Source organism: Acinonyx jubatus, chromosome B3, assembly GCF_027475565.1.
Source record: "Acinonyx jubatus isolate Ajub_Pintada_27869175 chromosome B3, VMU_Ajub_asm_v1.0, whole genome shotgun sequence".
NCBI classification, from domain to species: domain Eukaryota; kingdom Metazoa; phylum Chordata; class Mammalia; order Carnivora; family Felidae; genus Acinonyx; species Acinonyx jubatus.
The window spans coordinates 54,378,792-54,399,568 of NC_069386.1; the positions used below are offsets into that span (position 1 = coordinate 54,378,792).

General features: G+C 41.3%; 1 protein-coding gene and 1 long non-coding RNA gene across 4 annotated transcripts in view; one reads left to right on the plus strand and one right to left on the minus strand.

Annotated features, from left to right (window-relative positions):
* Positions 1-20,777, plus strand: part of FBN1 (fibrillin 1) — a 232,223-nt gene that overhangs the window by 207,721 nt on the left and 3,725 nt on the right. Inside the window, exons 54-64 of one of the 2 annotated variants that reach the window (XM_027067205.2) lie at positions 1,428-1,547; positions 3,048-3,170; positions 4,522-4,653; positions 7,081-7,206; positions 7,773-7,979; positions 9,758-9,883; positions 10,116-10,238; positions 13,076-13,192; positions 13,410-13,538; positions 14,545-14,664; positions 19,076-19,307. In XM_027067205.2, the coding sequence (XP_026923006.1) occupies positions 1,428-1,547; positions 3,048-3,170; positions 4,522-4,653; positions 7,081-7,206; positions 7,773-7,979; positions 9,758-9,883; positions 10,116-10,238; positions 13,076-13,192; positions 13,410-13,538; positions 14,545-14,664; positions 19,076-19,307 (1,555 nt within the window). The remainder of the gene's footprint in view (positions 1-1,427; positions 1,548-3,047; positions 3,171-4,521; positions 4,654-7,080; positions 7,207-7,772; positions 7,980-9,757; positions 9,884-10,115; positions 10,239-13,075; positions 13,193-13,409; positions 13,539-14,544; positions 14,665-19,075; positions 19,308-20,777) is intronic. The other variant, XM_027067206.2, reaches the window with a different exon arrangement.
* The window catches only part of LOC106967218 (uncharacterized), a 49,179-nt gene continuing 41,832 nt past the window's right edge, over positions 13,431-20,777 (minus strand). For both annotated transcript variants that reach the window (XR_008299190.1, XR_008299189.1), the window contains exons 3-6: positions 19,528-19,710; positions 18,979-19,069; positions 15,784-15,877; positions 13,431-13,622 (exon numbers count right to left, since the gene is read on the minus strand). This is a non-coding gene — a long non-coding RNA (uncharacterized LOC106967218). The remainder of the gene's footprint in view (positions 13,623-15,783; positions 15,878-18,978; positions 19,070-19,527; positions 19,711-20,777) is intronic.

Consider the following 20,777-nt stretch of genomic DNA (forward strand, 5'->3'; position numbering starts at 1 on the left):
CAAAATTTATCCAGATTTTATTACATTTAGTAACGTGAAAGGCTATGTACACAGCATAAACTCCTCTTGTTTTTACTCTCTTATTAAAATTTCAGAGAATGGCTCCTATGTCTGACCTTTGAGCTCTTAATCCATACCAACTCAAAATTGAATCCAAGTATGATGTCTAGGTCTCTAAAAAATCCAAAGCAGTTCAATTTAATCTGAATTAATAACAGCAAAAATGCTGGATGTTTGTGTACATTAGAAAGCGTTCTTTCCATACAAGAATCAGGGCATGAGGACTTCCCCCAAAGCTGTGGCCTCGGAAGCGTAAACAAGTTCCTTAGTCTTCCTAGGCCTTAGAATGTAATGTTATGCAGATAGACTAACTTATTTCCATTTACCCTGCAGCTCTAAAAATCTATGATACTGTGATTTTTATTCACTTGAAAGAGATGTAATATTCTGGACAGTGAAATGCAATTTCATAGCAGAACAAAAGCAAAGTTGTCAATGTTTTCTCTTTGGAATCTTCAGTTAGTGCTTCTCTGTGCGTGACAGATGAGCCTGCTACCACACCTTCTTGCCTTTTCTTTTTGACTCAGAACCCAACATGAAACGTAACCCTGATGGCAGTCCATTACTATTCCGTGTCCTAGATAGCTAAAATAACAATGTTATTTCTCAACAAGTTCCCTTTCCCAGAGGAAGACATTCTCCTCAAGAGATGTGTCAGAAGAACAGCCAGTATTGTAGGTGGATGGGTTGGGAAGCATATATATTTTTTAGAGCTCCTTGGTAAGACTTGTTCTCTCTCCACAGTTGTTTACAGAGATCATACCCTAAACATATTTCTTTGTAGCTTTTCTTCTGCCTAACGTAAACCATCTGGTTTCAACAGAATCAACAAAAAATCTGTGTGAATCTTGATTTTATCCAGTGTATTAATTTTGCTTAACCTCTGGTCTCTTGCTTTGTGTAAGCGTAGTCTTCTATTTTATATCTGGAAAAACTCCATCATGTTTAAGGCTTCTTAGAGAATGATGTAATGTAAGGCCAAACTGGAGATATATTTCTAGGTTTATTTAAGTGAAAACTTTTGACTTGTGAGAGAAGCCTTGTTTTAACCCTTTGAGCATCTATTCCCAGTAGGTTTACCTCTTCATAATACAGGAAGCTGGAGAAGCTCACAGAGAAAAGCACTATGAGGGCTGGAAGCCCAGATACTGTCACTGTTAGTGCCACTGTTACTTAGCAGGTGAAATTTCACAGCTATAAATCTGAGGAGATAAGACATGTGCACTCCTTTCTTGCAAAGACAGAATGAGAATAAAACAAGATGCTACAGATCAAAGTACTCTGATAGGGTGAAACGTATCATTTGAGTCCAAGCCCATTTTTTTCTTCATTTGTCATATTTTGAATACACTCTTGGTCACTTGCAGATACTGATGAATGTTCTGTGGGCAATCCCTGTGGAAATGGCACCTGCAAGAATGTGATTGGTGGTTTTGAATGCACCTGTGAGGAGGGATTTGAGCCTGGTCCAATGATGACTTGCGAAGGTAAACCTCTTTGCAGAATAGTTGGTTACATCTTCTGATCATGGAGACAATAGCTGGCTGATTATGGTCCTTGATATTAAATCCCACCCAGGGTGTGCAGAATAAAGAACATCTGGCCTGATGGGCCAAACCGTCACTTCTCCTGAAAAAGGTGGAAGTGGTTCGTGGCACCAGTTATGCTGCCTATCATGCAGAGCTCCTGTTGGTGTCTCCCCACTGCCAGTATTTGGATATGACTCCTGTCTTGTTTGCTACCTTCTATTTTCCATTTTCCCCTTCCTTTTTTTCCTTTATCTCCCATGCCCCCTTTCTTTTTTCCTTTCTACTCATATCTGCACACTGACATAGCCACCAACATCCTGTGGCCATCTGGGGGCAATCACAGCAAAAGAGGTTGCCGATACCCTGTAAGCATCTTCCAGTGTCTAGTAGGATAGATGCATGGAGAGAAGGGAAAGAGAGGGAATGTCTAGCACAGTGGGTCTCAAAGGGTGATCCCTGGATCAGCCACATCAGCATCACCTGGGAACTTGTCAGAAATACAGTTTTTCAGGCCTCCTCCCAGACCTCTTGAATCAGAAACTTGAAGAGTGAAGCCTCGCAGCCTTCCAGGTAATTTCTGATACACTCTCAAGTCAAGAACCACTGGTCACAGAAGTGAATGAAGGTGAAGGTAGACAATAAAAATGGTATGAAAGTGAGCTCTTCATCAGAGATATGACCTGTCAATACCACTGTCATAGTTGTTGGTGAATCTTTAAAGGCTATGACTAAATATGATCTGGGGTCTCACTGATGTTCTCAGTATCATTAGACTTAGAAAGAAACATGATAATCAAGATGGTCTGTTTTGACCTGCTTTTGCAAAACACATTCTGATGGTTCCAAACAATGAAATCTGTAAAAACCACTTTTATCTATTAATAGTAAAGCCTATTTAAGGCTGTCACAGCCATCAGTGTAAACTTAGCACTTCCGTAAGTGTAAAATTATTCAGAACACCATTTGCTTGGGCACAAGAATCACTGTTATTTCACAGGAGCCTCTTTTATATGGGGAAGGGGAGGTGGTTAATGATATTGGATGAGTCTGCTTTTGTTCTGACTGCAGTTGACTTGACAGCTGTTTTGACTGAATGGAGTAAAGCTGATCCCCATCCTATGTGACTTTAGGCAGTGGCAAATGGTCAACTTAAGGCTTCAAAACCAGCATTTCAGAAAAGCTCCCTCTATGTATAATTTCTTAATCTAAATAACACTGGTAATTATACCAGGACAATAAGCCTGAACTGGGACTGTGCTAGGAGCACTAGGATACATGATCACTCTGCCTATACCAATTATAAAATAACCAACTCATTTTATGATTCTCTGAAAACCAAAGATTGCTTGGTGCATCCACGTTGATGACAATGCAACATTTCAACTTTTGATAAAAATAGATTTTGTTTTTTTGGTTGATGCCATTGACCCATTATTTTCATGCTACCTTCTGCTGCAGATATAAATGAGTGTGCCCAGAATCCTCTCCTCTGTGCTTTCCGGTGTGTAAACACTTATGGATCATATGAATGCAAATGTCCTGCTGGATATGTTCTTAGAGAAGACAGAAGGATGTGCAAAGGTAAGACATCCACATTAAAGGCCATCTAAGCTGAGGGGGTCTAACTCTCATCTATAAGGAAAATGTCTCTCCAAAGCTTCTATTGGTAGAGGAAGACTTTGAATCAGGAAACCCTCCTGTAGTCCATGGACAATATGGGGGTCGTCATCACCTCCTTTCCTCCCAAACTGTAGCTTCAAGCATCATCAAGCTGAATCAAGGGCCACCCTGCAGATCTTTTTGAGTTCACTATGCATTGCATGCCTATGACATGATAGACACTCTGTATACAGGATGCAAAGATATAAAGAAAAAAAGACATTTACTCACGATCAAGAAGCTCAGCATGAAGAGGTTGAGACAGAGATATAAATAATTGTATTATGGTGTGATAAGTGAGAACTGAGAACACGAAGGAGTATGATAATATTAATTAAATAATTTTTAAAAGTCCCCATCACTAAGGGATGGCATATTCCAAGAATGGGGATAGCACATGGAATATACTTTAGCTAAAGATTTCCATGAATAATGCTCACTGAACCCATGTAATTACTAGGGCACTGGAGTAGGCTCTGCAATACGAAGTTGGGTAAATCATGGGGCTCCCTGAAGAGCACTGATTTGCTCCTTCAAAGTCTTAAGTGAGAAGATCCTTGTTCCCTTCAGATGGGTTAAATAGGATTTTTTCTTGAAGATGAAGAGATTTCCTAACAAAAAGCTCTACATCACATTCAGGATAAGTCCAAATTTCTCAGCTCAGACCACATAAAGGAGGAAGATTAAAGAGAGGGAAATGCAAGAGGACAATAAGGAATGAGGAAGACCCCTCCACACCAGGAAAAAGGAAAGGAAGGAGGGAAGAACCAGTAGAGAATATGATTTTTGTGAATGCTTGTCTTTTCCTCAAAGTGTAAAAACCAAAGCTTTAATTATACAATGACTCTTCTAATATTACATCACACTAATTAATATTATATAAAAATATCATATATTATGCTTTCAGTATAGTTATACAATGGAAGCTTTGGCTTCTTAAAACATATTGTAATTATAATGATGTTGTTATAGCTGTCATTCTATCGTGAAAGATTTAGAGAAGACCTTTTTGAGTTGAATTTATCAAAAAGAATTAGCCATGCTTCCTGCCTTTGAAGAAGTTATCCATTAGGGAATAATTTCTTCATCAAGTTCAAAGATGGTTAGAAGACTCCTTTCCAATCTTAGGGGGCCAGCACCCACAGTACAAAAGGAAGTAGGTTAACACTGAAGTAGCATAAATGAAACCTGATTGCTTGAGACCATCTCATACTTAAAAGGCAAGAAGTTAGTGAAGCTTATTTTATAATTTGCGGTTGTATGTTCTTTCCAGATGAGGATGAATGTGAGGAGGGAAAACATGACTGTGCTGAGAAGCAAATGGAGTGCAAGAACCTCATTGGCACATACATCTGCATCTGCGGGCCTGGGTACCAGAGGAGGCCTGACGGAGAGGGCTGCATAGGTAAAGGAGTCACTGCCAAAGGAGCTTTGCAGGAGTCAGAAATGACAGAGGACAGAAGGCACTTGGGGTCTGAGTCCCTGTGGGCAATGTGTTCTTCGTGGCCAGACCCATCTTGCCTCTCTTACCTTGTGTCATGATTTTCCTTGGAGATCCCCTTGGCTCTCGATTATCAAGGGATTCCATGAGCACTGCCATTCTCACCCTCTGAGCTGGCCTTTGCCAACTTTCTCAGCTCATCTTGCTGCCATGATTTGGCACCAGGTGTTTCCTCTAATTCTTTGCTTTTTATTTTATTTTATTTTAATTTTTGAGAGAGAGAGAGAGAGAGTGCAAGAGCAGGGGAGAGGCCAAGGGAGAAAGAGAGAGAGATCTTAAGCAGGCTCCACACTCAGCTCAGAGCCTGACGCTGGACTCAATCCCATGACCCTGGGATCATGACCTGAGCCGTCAGACCTCTGGAATCACGACCTGAGATGTCAGATGCTCAAATTACTAAGCCACCCAGGTGCCCCTCCTTTACTTTTTATACTTTTTTTGTTGTTTTAGGGTCATTTGTCTTTACGACATTAGAATGTCTTTCTATTGATCCCACTTTGCTATTAGCACCCTGATGTTGAATTACAGATGCCAGGTCCCTCTGAACCAGGACTATCACTAAACCAGTGGGATCTTCCACCAGAGAATCTGTTCTTGTCTAGAGTGAGGTCCAGGCACTGGTATTTCTGAAAGTTTCCTAGGTGATTGTAATATGGATCCTGCATTGAAAACCACAGCTTCAGATCAGGGATTGGCAAACTACAGCTAGAGGGTCAAATCCAGCCTGCCAGCCTACCTCCTATTTTTGTAAATAAGTCATATTGCAACATAGCTGTAACCATACATTTGTATATTATCCATGGCTGCTTTCATGCCACAAAGGCAAAGCAGAATAGAGTAAATGCAACAGAGACCATATGGCCTGCAAAACCTACAAGATTACTATGTATGATATAGTAATGCTAAGTATTACTACAACTTAGAGAAAAAGTTTCCGACCTCTGCTTTAGACCATCAATATAGGAGAAAATTATGAGAAAATTCCCATGTGTCCTTTTTAATTTTAATAATCAGTGACACCAGAACAATAAATTTTATGTTGTCAGTCAAGAAGCTCAAGAACCTCATTGTCCCCTTACCCTGTAAGGTACAGAATTAAACAATAATTGAAGAGCAGACTTTAAAGATTTTTTTAAATGTTTATTTCTGAGACAGAGAGAGAGCATGACTCAGGGAGGGGTGGAGAGAGAGGGAGACACAGAATCAGAAGCAGGCTCCAGGCTCTGAGCTGTCAGCACAGAGCCTGATGCCGGGCTCGAACCCACAGACTGCGAGATCATGACCTGAACTGAAGTCGTGTGCTCAACCGACTGAGCCACCCAGGCGCCCCTGAAGAGCAGACTTTAAAAGCACAGAAAAAATATTTGGGCTATGATCATGCACTAGATCTTCCAGGTTCAGTGGTTCACCTCATTTGCACATTGGAATCACTTAGAGAACTCAGCTCCCACCCCAGACATTCTGATTTAATTGGTCGGGGGGGGGTGACGTGGGCATTGGGATTTTTAGCCTGTTTCAACACTACCCTAAATGTCACCTTTGAACTTTCTGCCTCTCATAATGAGATGCCTGCCTTGGGGGCTCAGAACTATTCTCCATGAGATGCACTTAAGCAAATCACTTTATGATTTTTCTAAAAAAATCATCAGATAATTCTAAGAATCTCTGGCTTGTTTTAATGCCTTTTTTTTTTTAACCTGGGAGCCTGGTTTATGATTTATTATTCCTGAATATTGTTGAAGTATTATAATAAACATAACCTATATTGAATTGGAAGATTATGTGTAGACAAGTCTGAGGTCAAAACTGACCCATTATAGACATTATTCTGAGGAAGTACTATATTTCTTCAGCATGTTGATCTTAAGTATTTATTTTTTTCCCTTCACTTGAAATCATCCTTTTTAGGGACAGATATGGACAGTTTTAAATTTTATTAAGTGAAATGTGTGTTTACATAAAATGCTGTTACCTACCTTTAAGCACATCAAAATGCCATCAAGTATGGTTTTTAAAGGATGGAAGTAGACACACACATTGTGTATTTGCTCACATGTGCAAACTCCATTTCTAGAAGGTTACGTGAGAAACCAGCTGTACCACTGGTCACCTCCCAGGAGGGGTGTTTGGTGGCTGAGGAATAAGGGAGGAAGGGGCACTTTTGCTCAATAGTCTTTTGTACCTTTTGAATTGAGAGCTGTGTGAGAAGGATATCTATTCACAAATTTCAAAAGAAAGAAAGAAAGAAAGAGAAAGAAAGAATCAATCTATCCCTGTACAAAGTAGTCAGGTGACTGCTCTTGTTTCTGATCTTTCGATCACACCACACAGATGAGAATGAGTGCCAGACCAAGCCGGGGATCTGTGAGAACGGGCGCTGCCTCAACACCCGGGGGAGCTACACTTGCGAGTGCAATGATGGGTTCACGGCCAGCCCTACTCAGGACGAGTGTCTTGGTGAGCACAAACAGGATGATTTCGTAACCCTGAACTTCATGCTGGGATGCTTGTCACCCACATCGCTTATTTGAAATAATAGAAATTGTTAACATTTGAGGCAGGTTCATATTTTGGAAATGACTTAATGACTGTGATTGTCCATGGGGCTTAGCACCACCCTGAAGCTAAATTCTTCCTTCACTAATTGTATCAATGAATCACTTGTTTGGAATTTCTTTCTCCGCTGCCTTTTTAAGCCCTTGGTGCTCAGGGTCCGATTCCATGTGTTTTTCTGCCCCTGTCTCTGCAGCATGACTATCCCTCCATATTTCTGAGAGCAGATAGAGATATAACCTTGCGCACGCTAATACCTTCCTGCCCACTTACTGAATTTCTTGTCTTGTTTCCCTCAGATGTCATCCTTTCTCTCTTACTGCTGTTTCCAGCTTTCCTTTATTGCTTCTTCTCACCCAGGGTAAAGTGTTGTATCCTTTTTGGGTTTTATGTTTGACCAAATTCTTAATACATTGTTATGCTCATAAAGCTCCATAAAAACCCTCTGTGCAATGTAACGTCCCTTCCAGACAACCGGGAAGGGTACTGCTTCACAGAAGTGCTCCAGAACATGTGTCAGATCGGCTCGAGCAACAGGAACCCTGTCACCAAGTCTGAGTGCTGCTGTGATGGCGGGAGAGGCTGGGGCCCCCACTGTGAGATCTGCCCTTTCCAGGGTACTGTGGCCTTCAAAAAACTCTGCCCCCATGGCCGAGGATTTATGACCAATGGAGCAGGTACTTCACTTATGGTCCAAAAATACTTGCAGGGAATCTGTTTGTTTTCTGAAAAACAGTTGAGAATATGGAATCTACAGTATGGGCTTAGGCTGAGTTGCATGGTTTATACATCAACAAAAACCCTTTATTGTATCTTTGTACAATTATCTATTGTAATCTTTTAGACAATCAAGGCCAGGCTGCTAAAGTGTCCTTGATCCATCTGATTAAGTTGTATGTGCTTGGGTCCCTGCCCCTGCAATACAAGGAGTCCTCAACTTTTAAACAGAGGTTTGTTATAAGTCAGTTACTGGTTACTCGGAATGTAATTTTTTAGATAAACCTTGGAATAAACGATCACTAAATTCCTAGACTAGTCCACCCATATGTATTTGCACTCGTAAAATTGGCCAAAATATACTGCATGAAAGAAGTATAAACAATGCTGATATACTGGCAATTAAAACACAGTTGCCTCTGGAATAGCGCAAGCTATTCTCGTGAAATAGAACGGAGAGAGACTCTTAGAGCTCCTTGGGAAGGGATTGGAAGTGAGCGGAGAAGAAGGAGAGTAAGCAGGATTTGTGTTGATGGTTGAAAGATGTGGCCAAAGGTGGAATAATAGAACTGGATGTGTGGAGGCACACAGCTGGATAGATTAGGCAGGGTAACCAAAAGCAATTTATGATTCTTCTGAGGATGTGAAAATGAGACGGTGGAGAAGATTCACTTCTTGAAACCAGTCAGGGTAGGCACATTGCATTTCAGAGTAAACTTGAAAGAATTCGGAAAAATAACATCTGTTGCAATAAAATGGTTGTTTGGCAATTAAAGGCTAAGAACTCATTTAGTCTTGGCACCCCACCAATCACTAAGGAGACAGGTGGGTCACGATGTGGAAGGACAGCAGGTTTCACGCTCCACAGTACATGTTGACCAAGTCTTTCTCCCTGTGGTGGAGCTGGGATTAAGATCTCTGTTCCTTATCAGGCTGCAAAACCCAGCCCAGTGACCCACCCCAGAGCCTTAGTGCTTCCCTTACCAAGGGATGTTTGGTCCCATTTCCCCAATATTATGCAATGTGATATTTTGGGGGATTAACTGTAAATACAACAAAAAGAAAAGAACCTTCCTCCTTACTCTGGACAAGCAATATTAGAAAAAAAATGGATTTTTTTTTTTTTTTGGTCAAAAGAATCTACTGCTATGATCCATTTATGGATCAAGCTTGCTTGATGGCATGAGATAGAGCAAGGAGCTAAATATGTCTGGATGAGATGGTTGTTCTATAGACCCAGAGGGGAAAACTGTAAATTTAGAAAACCAATTCTTTTTAAAAAATATTTTTAATGTTTGTTTATTTTTGAGAGAGAAAGAGAGAGATCACGCACATGTGCAGGAGTGGGGAGGGGCAGACACAGAATCTGAAGCAGGCTCCAGGCTCCAGCTAACAGCATTGAGCCTGATGTGGGGCTCGAACCCATGAGCTGCAAGATCATGACCTAAGCCAAAGTCAGGAGCTTAACCAACCAAGCCACCCAGGCACCCCCCAATTCTTTTTAAAGCGTTCCCCTAGCCTGATTAGTTATTATACTCTCATCCAATGCAGTTATTCATTTGCCTTTTGTTATAGTTACCATTACGTATGAAATTCATGCTGTCATTTCTTTGGCTTAATTTCTTAGGTCTATAATACAGTAACAGTTTTTTAATATTTACAGTGACATCACCTCTACATATTAATGTCCATTTTATAATGTCTTTCTTATTTTAACTTCTGACTGTTAAATTAACAGATATTGATGAATGCAAGGTTATTCATGATGTTTGCCGAAATGGGGAATGCATCAATGACAGAGGATCATATCATTGCATATGTAAAAATGGCTACACTACAGATATAACTGGAACTTCCTGCATAGGTAAGTCTGTATTTTTGATGTTCAGATAATTATTCTGAGTGGAAATTATATATTATGGGAAAAAAATATAAATCCTCAAACTGAAACACTAAAAAGCCTATGTAATTTCATAGGAAAACATAAGACAATGATCAAAGACAACACAGAGTTTACCTTTTCTTTTCCAAAGCTAAAATTCTCTGTTAGACCCTATTTTAGGGTGGATGGTCACACTGTCTCTTTTTGATCATAGATCTGAATGAGTGTAACCAGGCCCCCAAACCCTGCAATTTTATCTGCAAAAATACAGAAGGGAGTTTCCAGTGTTCTTGCCCGAAAGGCTACATTCTGCAGGAGGATGGAAGGAGCTGCAAAGGTAAAGTAGAATTTGCCTGCACCCACTCACCTGCCTTCTGGGCACATGGTTGTATTCCTTGTGCATTTGAGGAATCCATAGGCAAGCTGAAAAACCCCCCCCCACTGGCAAGAGGTGCTTCCCTGGAGTTAGTTCCTCCCTGGGACCTCCCTGCCACCCACTCCTATGCTGGCTGGCTGGAGGTTGAGGCCAGGGAGATTGCTGGGGACCTCTGGCAACAGCCATCCTCACTGCCTGCCCCTTGGGCATCCATAGGAGTGGCCCATGAGGGTGTCGGAGACAACAGAGCCAGCTCTGTAAGGCCCAGGTGGGGCAGATTCCTACTTGATTATTTCCTTTCTGCTTTCTGTTTATCATATTTAGATAGCCAATCTATCCAACAACTAGAGCCCAAGCCTCCAGCATTGTCCATCCTCAGATTAATCGGTGCCTAGAAGACATTGTGCCTACCTAAGTAAACACTTTGTCTAGGTTTTTGTTCTGCCAAATAGGGCCATTCCTGCCCTCCAAGAGCTTATCTAAGCCATAAATATCATAAAGAATTAAGAAACAGCAGAACTTTATGTGGAAATCCCTCCTCAACCAGAAGTTACCCTTTGGAAAATTTTGTTGGTGTAAATTTACTCCAAGAAACATCTTCCTCAACAATACGAACTTCACATATTGAGTGAATAACAGCACAAGTGAATCAGACTTAAGGGTAATTTTAAAAGGGAGGGATTTGGAACAGGAAAGGTAGACCAGATGGTAGAATAAGAGCTAGAAAGTACTGCCACGAAACCTTGATGGAGCAAAAAGCAAACAAGGGAAGTTAAATGGTGGGGTGGAATGGAAGTGGAGAGCAAAGAGAATTAGGACCCTCAACCCCTTTCTTGTGTCTGCTTAGAGAGAATTAAGAGGCTTATAATATAGGATGACATAATGAACAATGCATGAGGTTTCCCTATGCAGCACAAATCCTATATAATCCTGTAATTTGGGGAGAGGAAGTTGAGAGACGTAGTTAAACATTCTGACTCTCTTAATATAAGAGTTGTTTACAGCTTTGTTCTTCTCAAGCATAGAACTTCTCAATCTGTGGATCACAATGAGCTCTGGGCAAGGTAAGGCTAGAGCTCAGAGCAATAAACTTATTCATGGAAATAGAGAACCAAATTAAAGAGAAAACACCTCTCAGCGTGGATACTATCTGTACCAAGCAGAACAAATTTACAGCATTTTTCTAGCCTGTGGGAGCAGAAAATCCTTAAAAATGTCTAAAAAGAGAAAAACTGGAAATTAAATGTACTGTAGTAACTGTGTTTTTTCACAATGTAAAAAAGCACAAGTAACAGTTTCTTTGTGGTTTTAGGAGTGGGAAGAGCAGGGACATGATTTTTACAGATCCTTTTACAACATAAGTCCCTTTCTCCTATTGTTCTCATGAGGTCTAGATTCTTCCACATATTTGGCACATAGGACTAAAGATCAAACCGTGTGGTGCAGATACATGTACTATTGAAACTGACAGAAAAGAGCCTCAAAGGATAGCCCAGGGGAGATGTGGGACCAGCACTTCCCCCCATGAGAGCTGGGTAGGATCCAGATAAGAGGAGAGAAGGAGAGCCAAGATGTGCTTGGAAGTGAGAACAGCAAGTGTTGCTGTTCTTAATATGTTGTAGTTAGAAAATAGTGTCAGAAATCACTGAGCTGTCTCCCTCACCTGTGTGCAGATAAGCTTCAGCAAATGTGTGACAGTGCTCTAGCAAGGCTCGTTGAGTCATAGAAAGGGGAGGCCACCCTTCTGTCAGGAGGCGCAGAGCTGCTGATAATGTAGAAACCAGAAAAGCAGAAACAGCAAGCCCCACAGCTATGTAAAGAGCATGGGACTGGCTCCATTTTGAGAGAAGTCAGCACTGGGAGAAATATGGGGGCTCGGAGGTTCTTTTGGTTTAGGTCCCCTCCAGATGTTACTCTAGACAGGAACTGGCACTTATCTTCAGCTGCAAGCACAGCTCTGTGTGCAGTGACCAAACAAGGTAGGAAGGTAGATTGGTTCCTGAATACACCATGATTTTTTTTTTATATTAATATTCAGCTAAAAGCTGGAACATAGTTTCTATCTCTTGATGTCTTTAAACAGCAGTGGAGTTGAGAATGAGCCTAGAAATTCTGGCAATGAGGAAAGAAGCCTGGTCAAAGCGGAGGATTTTATTGAAATATGGAAAATAATGTTGCATAAATACTGTAGGCAGTTTTTAAATGTGCTATTGGCTTATCAGACTGAGTTTTTCTTACCTTTGCTTCCTTCTTGATTGCTCAATTTTGTTTTACCAAAGGAGAATCTTTAAAAAAAAAAAGAAGTCAGTTTGGTTTGATTTGCTTTGGTTGAACACCTCATTTGAGCAGATTCAAAACAGCAAACAGAAAAGACCTAAGCAAACAAATTAATTTCCAGCCTCAACATTTCTTTTTGTAATTCAACTTGAATATATCTTTTCAGCACTCTGGAAAATTTTGAGAATCCCTAATCTTTTACTTCATTGTGTAATTTATTTAAAATGTCACAATTTATTTGAAATTCCTTTGTTGATAAATTCCTACATTCCTCTCACGGAAGGGAATTGGGATTTCCTTGGATCCCCCAAAGAGCTACATTTTTTGGTCTAAATGGAGACCACATTTTATCTTTCAAACCTTTATTTGCTTGATTCCTCCCAGCCATTTACTGCATCTCTATTCTGGCCACAGTCATTGGAGACATACAAGTCAGAACTCAGAACTCCTTCCTAGGGCAGTTGCTAGGTACCTGTGCTCTCAGTTTGACTCCAATACTCATCTTACATATTTTTTAATAGATCTGGATGAGTGTGCAACTAAGCAGCACAACTGCCAGTTCCTGTGTGTTAACACCATCGGCAGCTTCACATGTAAATGTCCTCCTGGATTTACCCAACACCATACCGCCTGCATTGGTAAGTGGAGAGGAAAATCCCTATAGGAAACGTAGCTGTTCCTTTAAGGAATTGTTTTCTAGTTCCTCTGTTGGGATAAGAAGACAAAAACTCAAAAAAAAAAAAAAAAAAAAGTGAGTACAACAGAAAGTGAATCATCCCTCTCTCTTCCTTTTAAACAACAGAAAGTGAGTTCAGTCCATTTTAATTCCCACTTTTCCCCAACTGCTTCTTATAGATAACAATGAATGCACTTCTGACATCAACTTGTGTGGGTCTAAGGGTATTTGCCAGAATACTCCTGGGAGCTTCACCTGTGAATGCCAGCGAGGATTCTCTCTTGATCAGAGTGGCGCCAGCTGTGAAGGTGGGTAGGGGCCTCAGCTTGAAGCAGCTGGTAATTCCTGGTGGAGATAATCTGTGTGACTGTCAAAATCTTCATTATCACCCTCTGTGGGATAGCAGAACAGAGCACAGGACTATCACCCAACTGAAGATGGGGAATATTTTTCCTGGTTGGCACAGGTATCATATCTTAGAGATCCATCTTTTGTCTCATGCTTGATCATGTCTAAACCTGTGCCTTTCCTCAATATGTGAAGACTTTATCTGCTCAGTTATCAATGTAATCTAATAGGGCATGAACTAGTCAAGAAAAATAGCTAGGTTCCTGAATTTGATTCATTAATATTCTAGTCATTGGATCCAGAGTCATAAAAGAATTCCCCTAATGTGGATTAAATATATGAAGAATGACTCTTCTGATAATAATATAATTAAAATTTTGAAATTTTTTGTAGGATTTTATTTTTGTACTGACATCTTTTGGTTTCTAACTCTAGCATGAATAAAAAAATACAAATCATTTACACAGCTATTCCATAGAGTACTCTTGTGCCTTACCTTAGTTTCTTCATCATTTTTACTTGCCGACTTTACCAGGGATATCTAAATGTCTTTTTCCTTGGACTTATCAAAAGCTCCAGAGCACATATTCTTGAAGTTTTGGTGGAAGAATACTTTTTTAGGGGTCAGATTTCTTATTAAAATTGACTTTCCCTTTACCATGCATATAAATGTTGCTTCAGAGACCAACTCTGAAACAAATGTTGATGTGGCTTAAAGCTGGATCTACTTTCTTTTTTTTTTTTTTAAGTTTATTTATTTTGAGAGAGAGAGGGAGAGTGAGCAAGAGCACAACTATGGGAGGGACAGAGAGATAGAGGGAGAGAGAGAGAATCCCAAGCAGGCTCCGTACTGTCAGTGCAGAGCCCAATGCAGGACTCAGTCGTATGAACCAGGAGATCGTGACCTGAGCCGAAATCAAGAGTCAGATGCTGAACTGACTGAAGCGGCTCTCCTGTCCTTCTCAGATGTGGATGAGTGCGAAGGAAACCATCGCTGTCAGCACGGCTGCCAGAACATCATTGGGGGCTACAGATGCAGCTGCCCCCAGGGCTATCTCCAGCACTACCAGTGGAACCAGTGTGTCGGTAAGTAGTTTTTCCTTGTTACTATGGTGAATCACCACTGGCTCCTGTGAGTCAAAATACTGCTTTCTTTCTGAAAACTTTAAACGTGTCATTAAATCAACAATATTCACTTAAAATTGCCCTCACCTGGTTGGAACCAGAGGAAAGTTGTAGCCTTTGCAAAATAGCAAACGAAGAAAAAAGATAATGATAAAGGTACTTGGAGAGCATCGGAAATGAAATGCCCCTAGAATCCCTTCACTCTCAGTGTCCCCCTGCTCTTCTGCTGCATGGAGTCACTGGCCCACACTGCAGGTACACATGAGGGCCAACAGAATCCTACCTCAGCCTGAAAAATATCAGCCAGCCAGAGGCTATTTTCAGTGACTCTCGGCCTGAAGACACAGAAGTGGTTCCATTCAGCTCTACACATCTTTTGGGGCAGAGTGTGAGCAGCAGACACAGCAAATTTTTTCATCATCACTAAATTCTTTTGAAAATTAAGGGAGACTCATGAACTTATTAAATTGAAATTATGTAATTTTTGATTTCATAATGTCATGGGAAAATAATCTTAATGCACACCAGAGAATCCAAACACTGTGAGTTTAGAGGGACCCCGGATCCATTTATCCCAAACTCTTGATTTTACTATAAAGACCTCAAAGCCCAAGGAAGAAAAGAAGTCTGTCCTTAACCTGGTTCCTTTGTGACATGCTTGCAGCTGGAGCCCCAGGCCCCTAACTTCCTTACTTAGGGCTGCCTTTCAAGTGTCATGTTCACTTGTTTTTTTGTTTTGTTTTGTTTTTCATTCATCAAGTCTCTACACAGCACCACTGCAAGCTTGGTGCTCAGGTGAGCTGTTCTAGCTGCCACACTCTTGGGAAGAGAGCCTTCCTTAGCAAAGAGGCAAGGATTACTGTTTCGTGGGTGGCTGCTCCACATCTCAATGCTTTGCTTTATTCCAAATGAAGATACATTTGGTGTGTTTTAACTTATCAGAACTGGATCTCTCTCATTTGGTTTGATTCTTTTCAAGGCACGGTTTTGCAGAAGTGAGTAGGGTTGACTAAAAGGACACCAGTGCTGGAAGAGTTTAGACTACACAACTTACTGACAGCCTTCCTCTCCTCTTCCTACCTTTAGTCCAGGAATAGCGGAGATGGACAGGTCATGTCTTCGTTGCCTGGAGGCTCTCCTTTGGCCCCATGAAGATCATCTCTGGCTGGGAGTTCTAGAATAAATAGATTAAGAAGCAGTAAGAGGTTTGGGATTTTTTGATGTCCAAAAGATACTAGCCCAAACTGGGCTCATAATTCTTGAGAATGAGCATTGCCTCGGGCCAGAATGGCTTCCCCAGAGCTGTACAAAGCAGAGATCTTTTGAACCAGCCCTCTCTGGATCCTCACTCATAGGCAGCCAGAATTTCACTCTTAGAAGATGGATGGGTTTAGGGTCAGGGGCCACTGCAAGGGGCCACTGCATGGGGCCACTGCATCTCATTGTTTTCTAGAAAATATCAAACTTCCAGGTGGAGTTGGAGTTGAGCCATGTTGACCCAGAGAAAATTTGTAAAAGAAAGCCCCTCCTACATTTTCGAATTCTCTTACTGGTTCTCCCTTAACACCACAGCTAACAAACACTATACAAGCCTAATGCTCAAAAATCTGATTTTACAGGACAGAGTGGGTAGGTTTCAGTCTGCTTTCAAGGAGGGTGTTTGGAGAATCTAATGCTGTTTCGATAAAATTAAAATGTCTCTTTTTCTAAAAAAGGATAAAACTCTCACCAATTTTAAGTATTAACTGATAGTAAAACAAAGATTTTGGAGTACAGAAAAATTGCTCTTGGAGCCTTTTGGTCCAGGGTGCACAGGATGGAAATGGTCAGAAGAGTGCAAAGCATGTTAAACAAATCGTGTTGGTATATTGATGAAAAGGGTGAGTACACAAACAGACTATTTTCAAGCAATAAACACTGAACATTTGCCAATTTCTTATCTTCATTCCTGCTCTGCTCCATCCCAGTTCTCTAATGCACATAAGCAAGTTTAATTTAAACTTTATTAGACTTTCAAGGAATAAAAAAAGGTATAGTAAAATAGAAAAGAATGTGAAAGAGGAGGAGGAGAGTTCTTGGCTGGGATAGATATTTATACTAACACAGATAGATCCTTAAGGCTAGAAAGACCCTTACAGATTATCTAGTCTGGCCTCATTCCCAAAACACAAATCCTTCCCTAAACTCCCTTGGTTGTCCTAGTTTGACTCAAATACCATCTTGAAGGGCATTCACTTTCTCCCAAGATAGCCCAATTTAGGTATAGAAAACTTTAATTCTTAGAAATGTTTTTGTTTTCATAGAAAATGAACTATTCCTCCCTCTACTTCTAACCATTGGTCCTATTTCTGTCCTTTGGAACAATACAGAATAAATCTAAGTTTTATTTTGATGGGTCTTGTCATACATATACAGACATGGGCCTTAGAGATTTTATCAGAGTCCCAGCAGGAAATGGATGGCTGAGCCCAACCAAAAGTATGGGACAAAGGAGAGGAGCCTGTTGATGCTCCATGCAGCTCAACCTCCAGGGTCTGGAGATAGACATGAGGGACAAGGAGAAGACATCCAGCCCAGGGATATTCTTTCCACCAATGTAAACCCCCTAATTTCCTCATTCATTCCTTGATGCCCATAGTCTCCACTGGTATCTGTCACACACTTCATCTCTGATTTAAACTAAGGGGAAAAGAACAAAGACAATGGCATATTTATTTCTGTTCTAGGAACTTTGGAGCCTAAATGATCTTAAGTGTATACTTGAGAGTCCTTGGACATAAAGGTTCCCAAACAGACCTGTAGCTAGGCACTGAGCCATAGCAGGCAGCTCAACAAATGGCTTTCTTATTGTATATCTATTCCTTCCACACAGGAAAGAAGGAGAGAAGGGAGAGGAGGAAGGAAGGGATATATAAGGAATAATATAAATATTATACATATGCAATCACCCTGTGCCCACCATTTTTATGCACCTGTTTCTCTAACTTAAAAACAGATTTTTCTTAGAAACAATTTTGTTCTGTATAAAGGAATCTACTTTAGCAAATAAGGTAAAACCAATTAAAGGGCAAAGGAAGTACCAGTTTAAATGGTGATTAGTCTCTTGAGAGATATTGTGGTCTAAAGGAAAGCACGTGACTGCTGTGGTCAGACAGACCTGGGTGTACATCTCGGTCCTGCTGCTGCTGTCAGGAGACCTCAGATGGGCTTTGTGAGCCTCACTTTCTTTATCAGTAAAACAGGGATTATAATACCTTCTGCCCATAATTTTCAGGAAGGTTAAGTAAGTGAACGTGAGGCACCTCGTATTCTGTCATGCAATAGGCATCTAATAAATGTTAGCTACGTTTAAGTTTCCCCCCCTCCTCCCTTTCATTGGAAGTATTTGCTGAGTGAGGTGCAGGCCAATCTCCCTGCGTTCAAATGAACATATGCCTGAAAATGGGCCACAGCAATTAAGAAATGTCTTACCAGCAAGCTTGCAACCTGCCCTTATGAAGGCAGGCCTACAAAAATCTATTTGAGATTTTAAAAAAGTATAAATTAGAAATAGAGAGATACTCAAGGTTTTTCCCCTCAAGTTGATTTTTCAAGTCAGATTTCTTTTTCCTGCTTTTTACCATCAGACTTGGCAGGTCCCCGTGGGTAGCCAGTCCTGCAGCATCTGTCTCTATTGTGGGTTTTTTCCAATTATTGCTCGTGAAGTCTGCACTGAATCTCTTCCAGCCATACTTTGCTTTAGACACGGCCCAGACACTCTGGGCAGGAGGCTGGTTTGGATAAGGGGGGGCCCGTTCAGAGATGGGAGCAGACATACCAGAAGGCACTATTCATCCCCAGGACAAGCACCTGGGGGCTTTTGCAGATTTTTGAAAAGGAAGTACAAGCAGGGCAGACACTTCCTGCAGGATGTCAGCCCTTGCCAGCCCTGCACATCCTGAAAACGGAGGACTGGAAAAGCAGCCTCCAGGAGGATGGCTGGTCTCTGCTTCGGAGACTGTGGTCCCGTTCATGGAGAACTGCAGGACTCCTTCCCTCCCACCCTGAACCTTGAACCAGCCCCGCATTCTTCACAGGAGGCTCGTGTGGTGCGGAACGCACTAGTGTTGGCTTCAGCTGAGAACTGGAATCTGTCGGCCCTCGGAATGCCATCCCCTAATGCGTTCCACGTGGCACATTTGACCTCAGCGACCACATTTGCCTACTGCATGGCGAGAGGCCACGTCCACGTCCGCATCCCCCTCTCCCCGCCCCAACCACCTTGGCCCGCCCTACCTTCCTGAGTGCTGGCTGAGAGCCAGCTGGCCAGCGGTCCCCAGTAGAGACGTCTGGCCGGTGTCACACACATAGTGTCTTCTGGTTTTCCCTGCAGATGAGAACGAGTGCCTCAGTGCACACATTTGTGGAGGAGCCTCCTGTCACAACACTCTGGGCAGCTACAAGTGCATGTGCCCCGCCGGCTTCCAGTACGAACAGTTCAGTGGAGGGTGCCAAGACATCAATGAATGTGGCTCTTCGCAGGCCCCCTGCAGTTACGGCTGCTCCAACACTGAGGGTGGCTACCTGTGTGGCTGCCCACCTGGTTACTTCCGGATAGGCCAAGGGTAAGCACTGCTTTTCCAGGGTGTGGCCGGAGGCTCTCTTGTTCCTAATATCAGTAAGTATATTTAACTCACAGTGACCCATCCTAGTCGAGAAGAACCATACTTTTCATAATCCTGGAGTTAATTCTGGTTAGCTCTGCAAAGGTTTTAGGCTATATTATTTGAAAGGAGACCTCAAAATTTCTAGAAATTCATAGACTCTGAAACCAATTGTAAATACCTTGATATATGGTGTCTCTATCTCCTTCTCTTGATCTTCGCATCTTGTTGGGAAGTGATTCATTTCTCTAGAAATGCAGGGGCTGACCCATGACAGAACTGGACTCACACTGCATATTGCTGATCTCCCCTTCTCCTGAGGCAAGCAGGATTCTCTCTTGACTTAAAATGCCTTCTCCTCTAGCTACCGTTAGGAGAAATCACAAAGATACCTGGCTTTAAAATACATTTTACATCTCAGACTTAAGTTTACATAAAGAATTACCAAAAGAGCATAAAATACGAGAGCTAAAATAATTATTGTATCCTCCTGGTAGAATACTTTACCACATTGTATGTGTGACTGTTGGGGAAGAAAAGACATATTTTTTTTTTAGCCAGTAATTTAAAAGTTTAGTGGTAAGTTTTCACTGTGTAGGCCTTTTTTCCTGCTGAATTAATCTAGAGTTGGATGTCCATGTAGTGTTGTCTATGCTGTTAAGGAACTCAAATTTTAACATTTTCATTAGGAACACATAGACATGAAATATACATACACACATGTACAGCCACACATACACATCCCACAAAATCACATATTCCATAATACGCATATATGTATATATCAAATTAGTGTAATGTACTGGCCTTTGATTTCTTGACACACAAACATCAAGCAATTCATTTTGGGTCTGTGTAGACTTGAAGGTGAAAGAATGTTTCATGGGAAGCACACAGAATGCCAGCAATAGGAAACAAATTCCCAGATGTTTGTGTCTGGCTCTCAGTAGTCTCATTCTTTATAAGTTGAATGCCAGAACCATTTTCCCAGCAAAAATTGTGACACTCCAAACTGGCTTCTGGCCAGTGGGACTTTGTAGTCACACTTCTTGTAAGTGGTGTTCCAGGGATATGAAAATACTGGAAAGGAGTTCTGAGAAAAGAACCAAAGCCTGCAAATTTGGGATTTTTCTTCCAATAACTTAATCATTATGTGAATAGACACACACACACACACACACACACACACACACACACATGATGAGCAGTCATCATTTCATCCATTTTGTTTCTGCACATTTCATGCAGCAAGATAAAGGAAGAAAAAAGGAAAAGTACTGGGCTCTGGCAGGATTGCAAAAACTAGTATGAACCCATACATTGCTGCAAAACACAAAAAGTAGTCTGCTTATCGGCATTATATTTTGAATCTCAAGAGCATCAAGAAAAATGGGTTATAAAAATAGGCCAATTAATACAGAAAAAGTGATA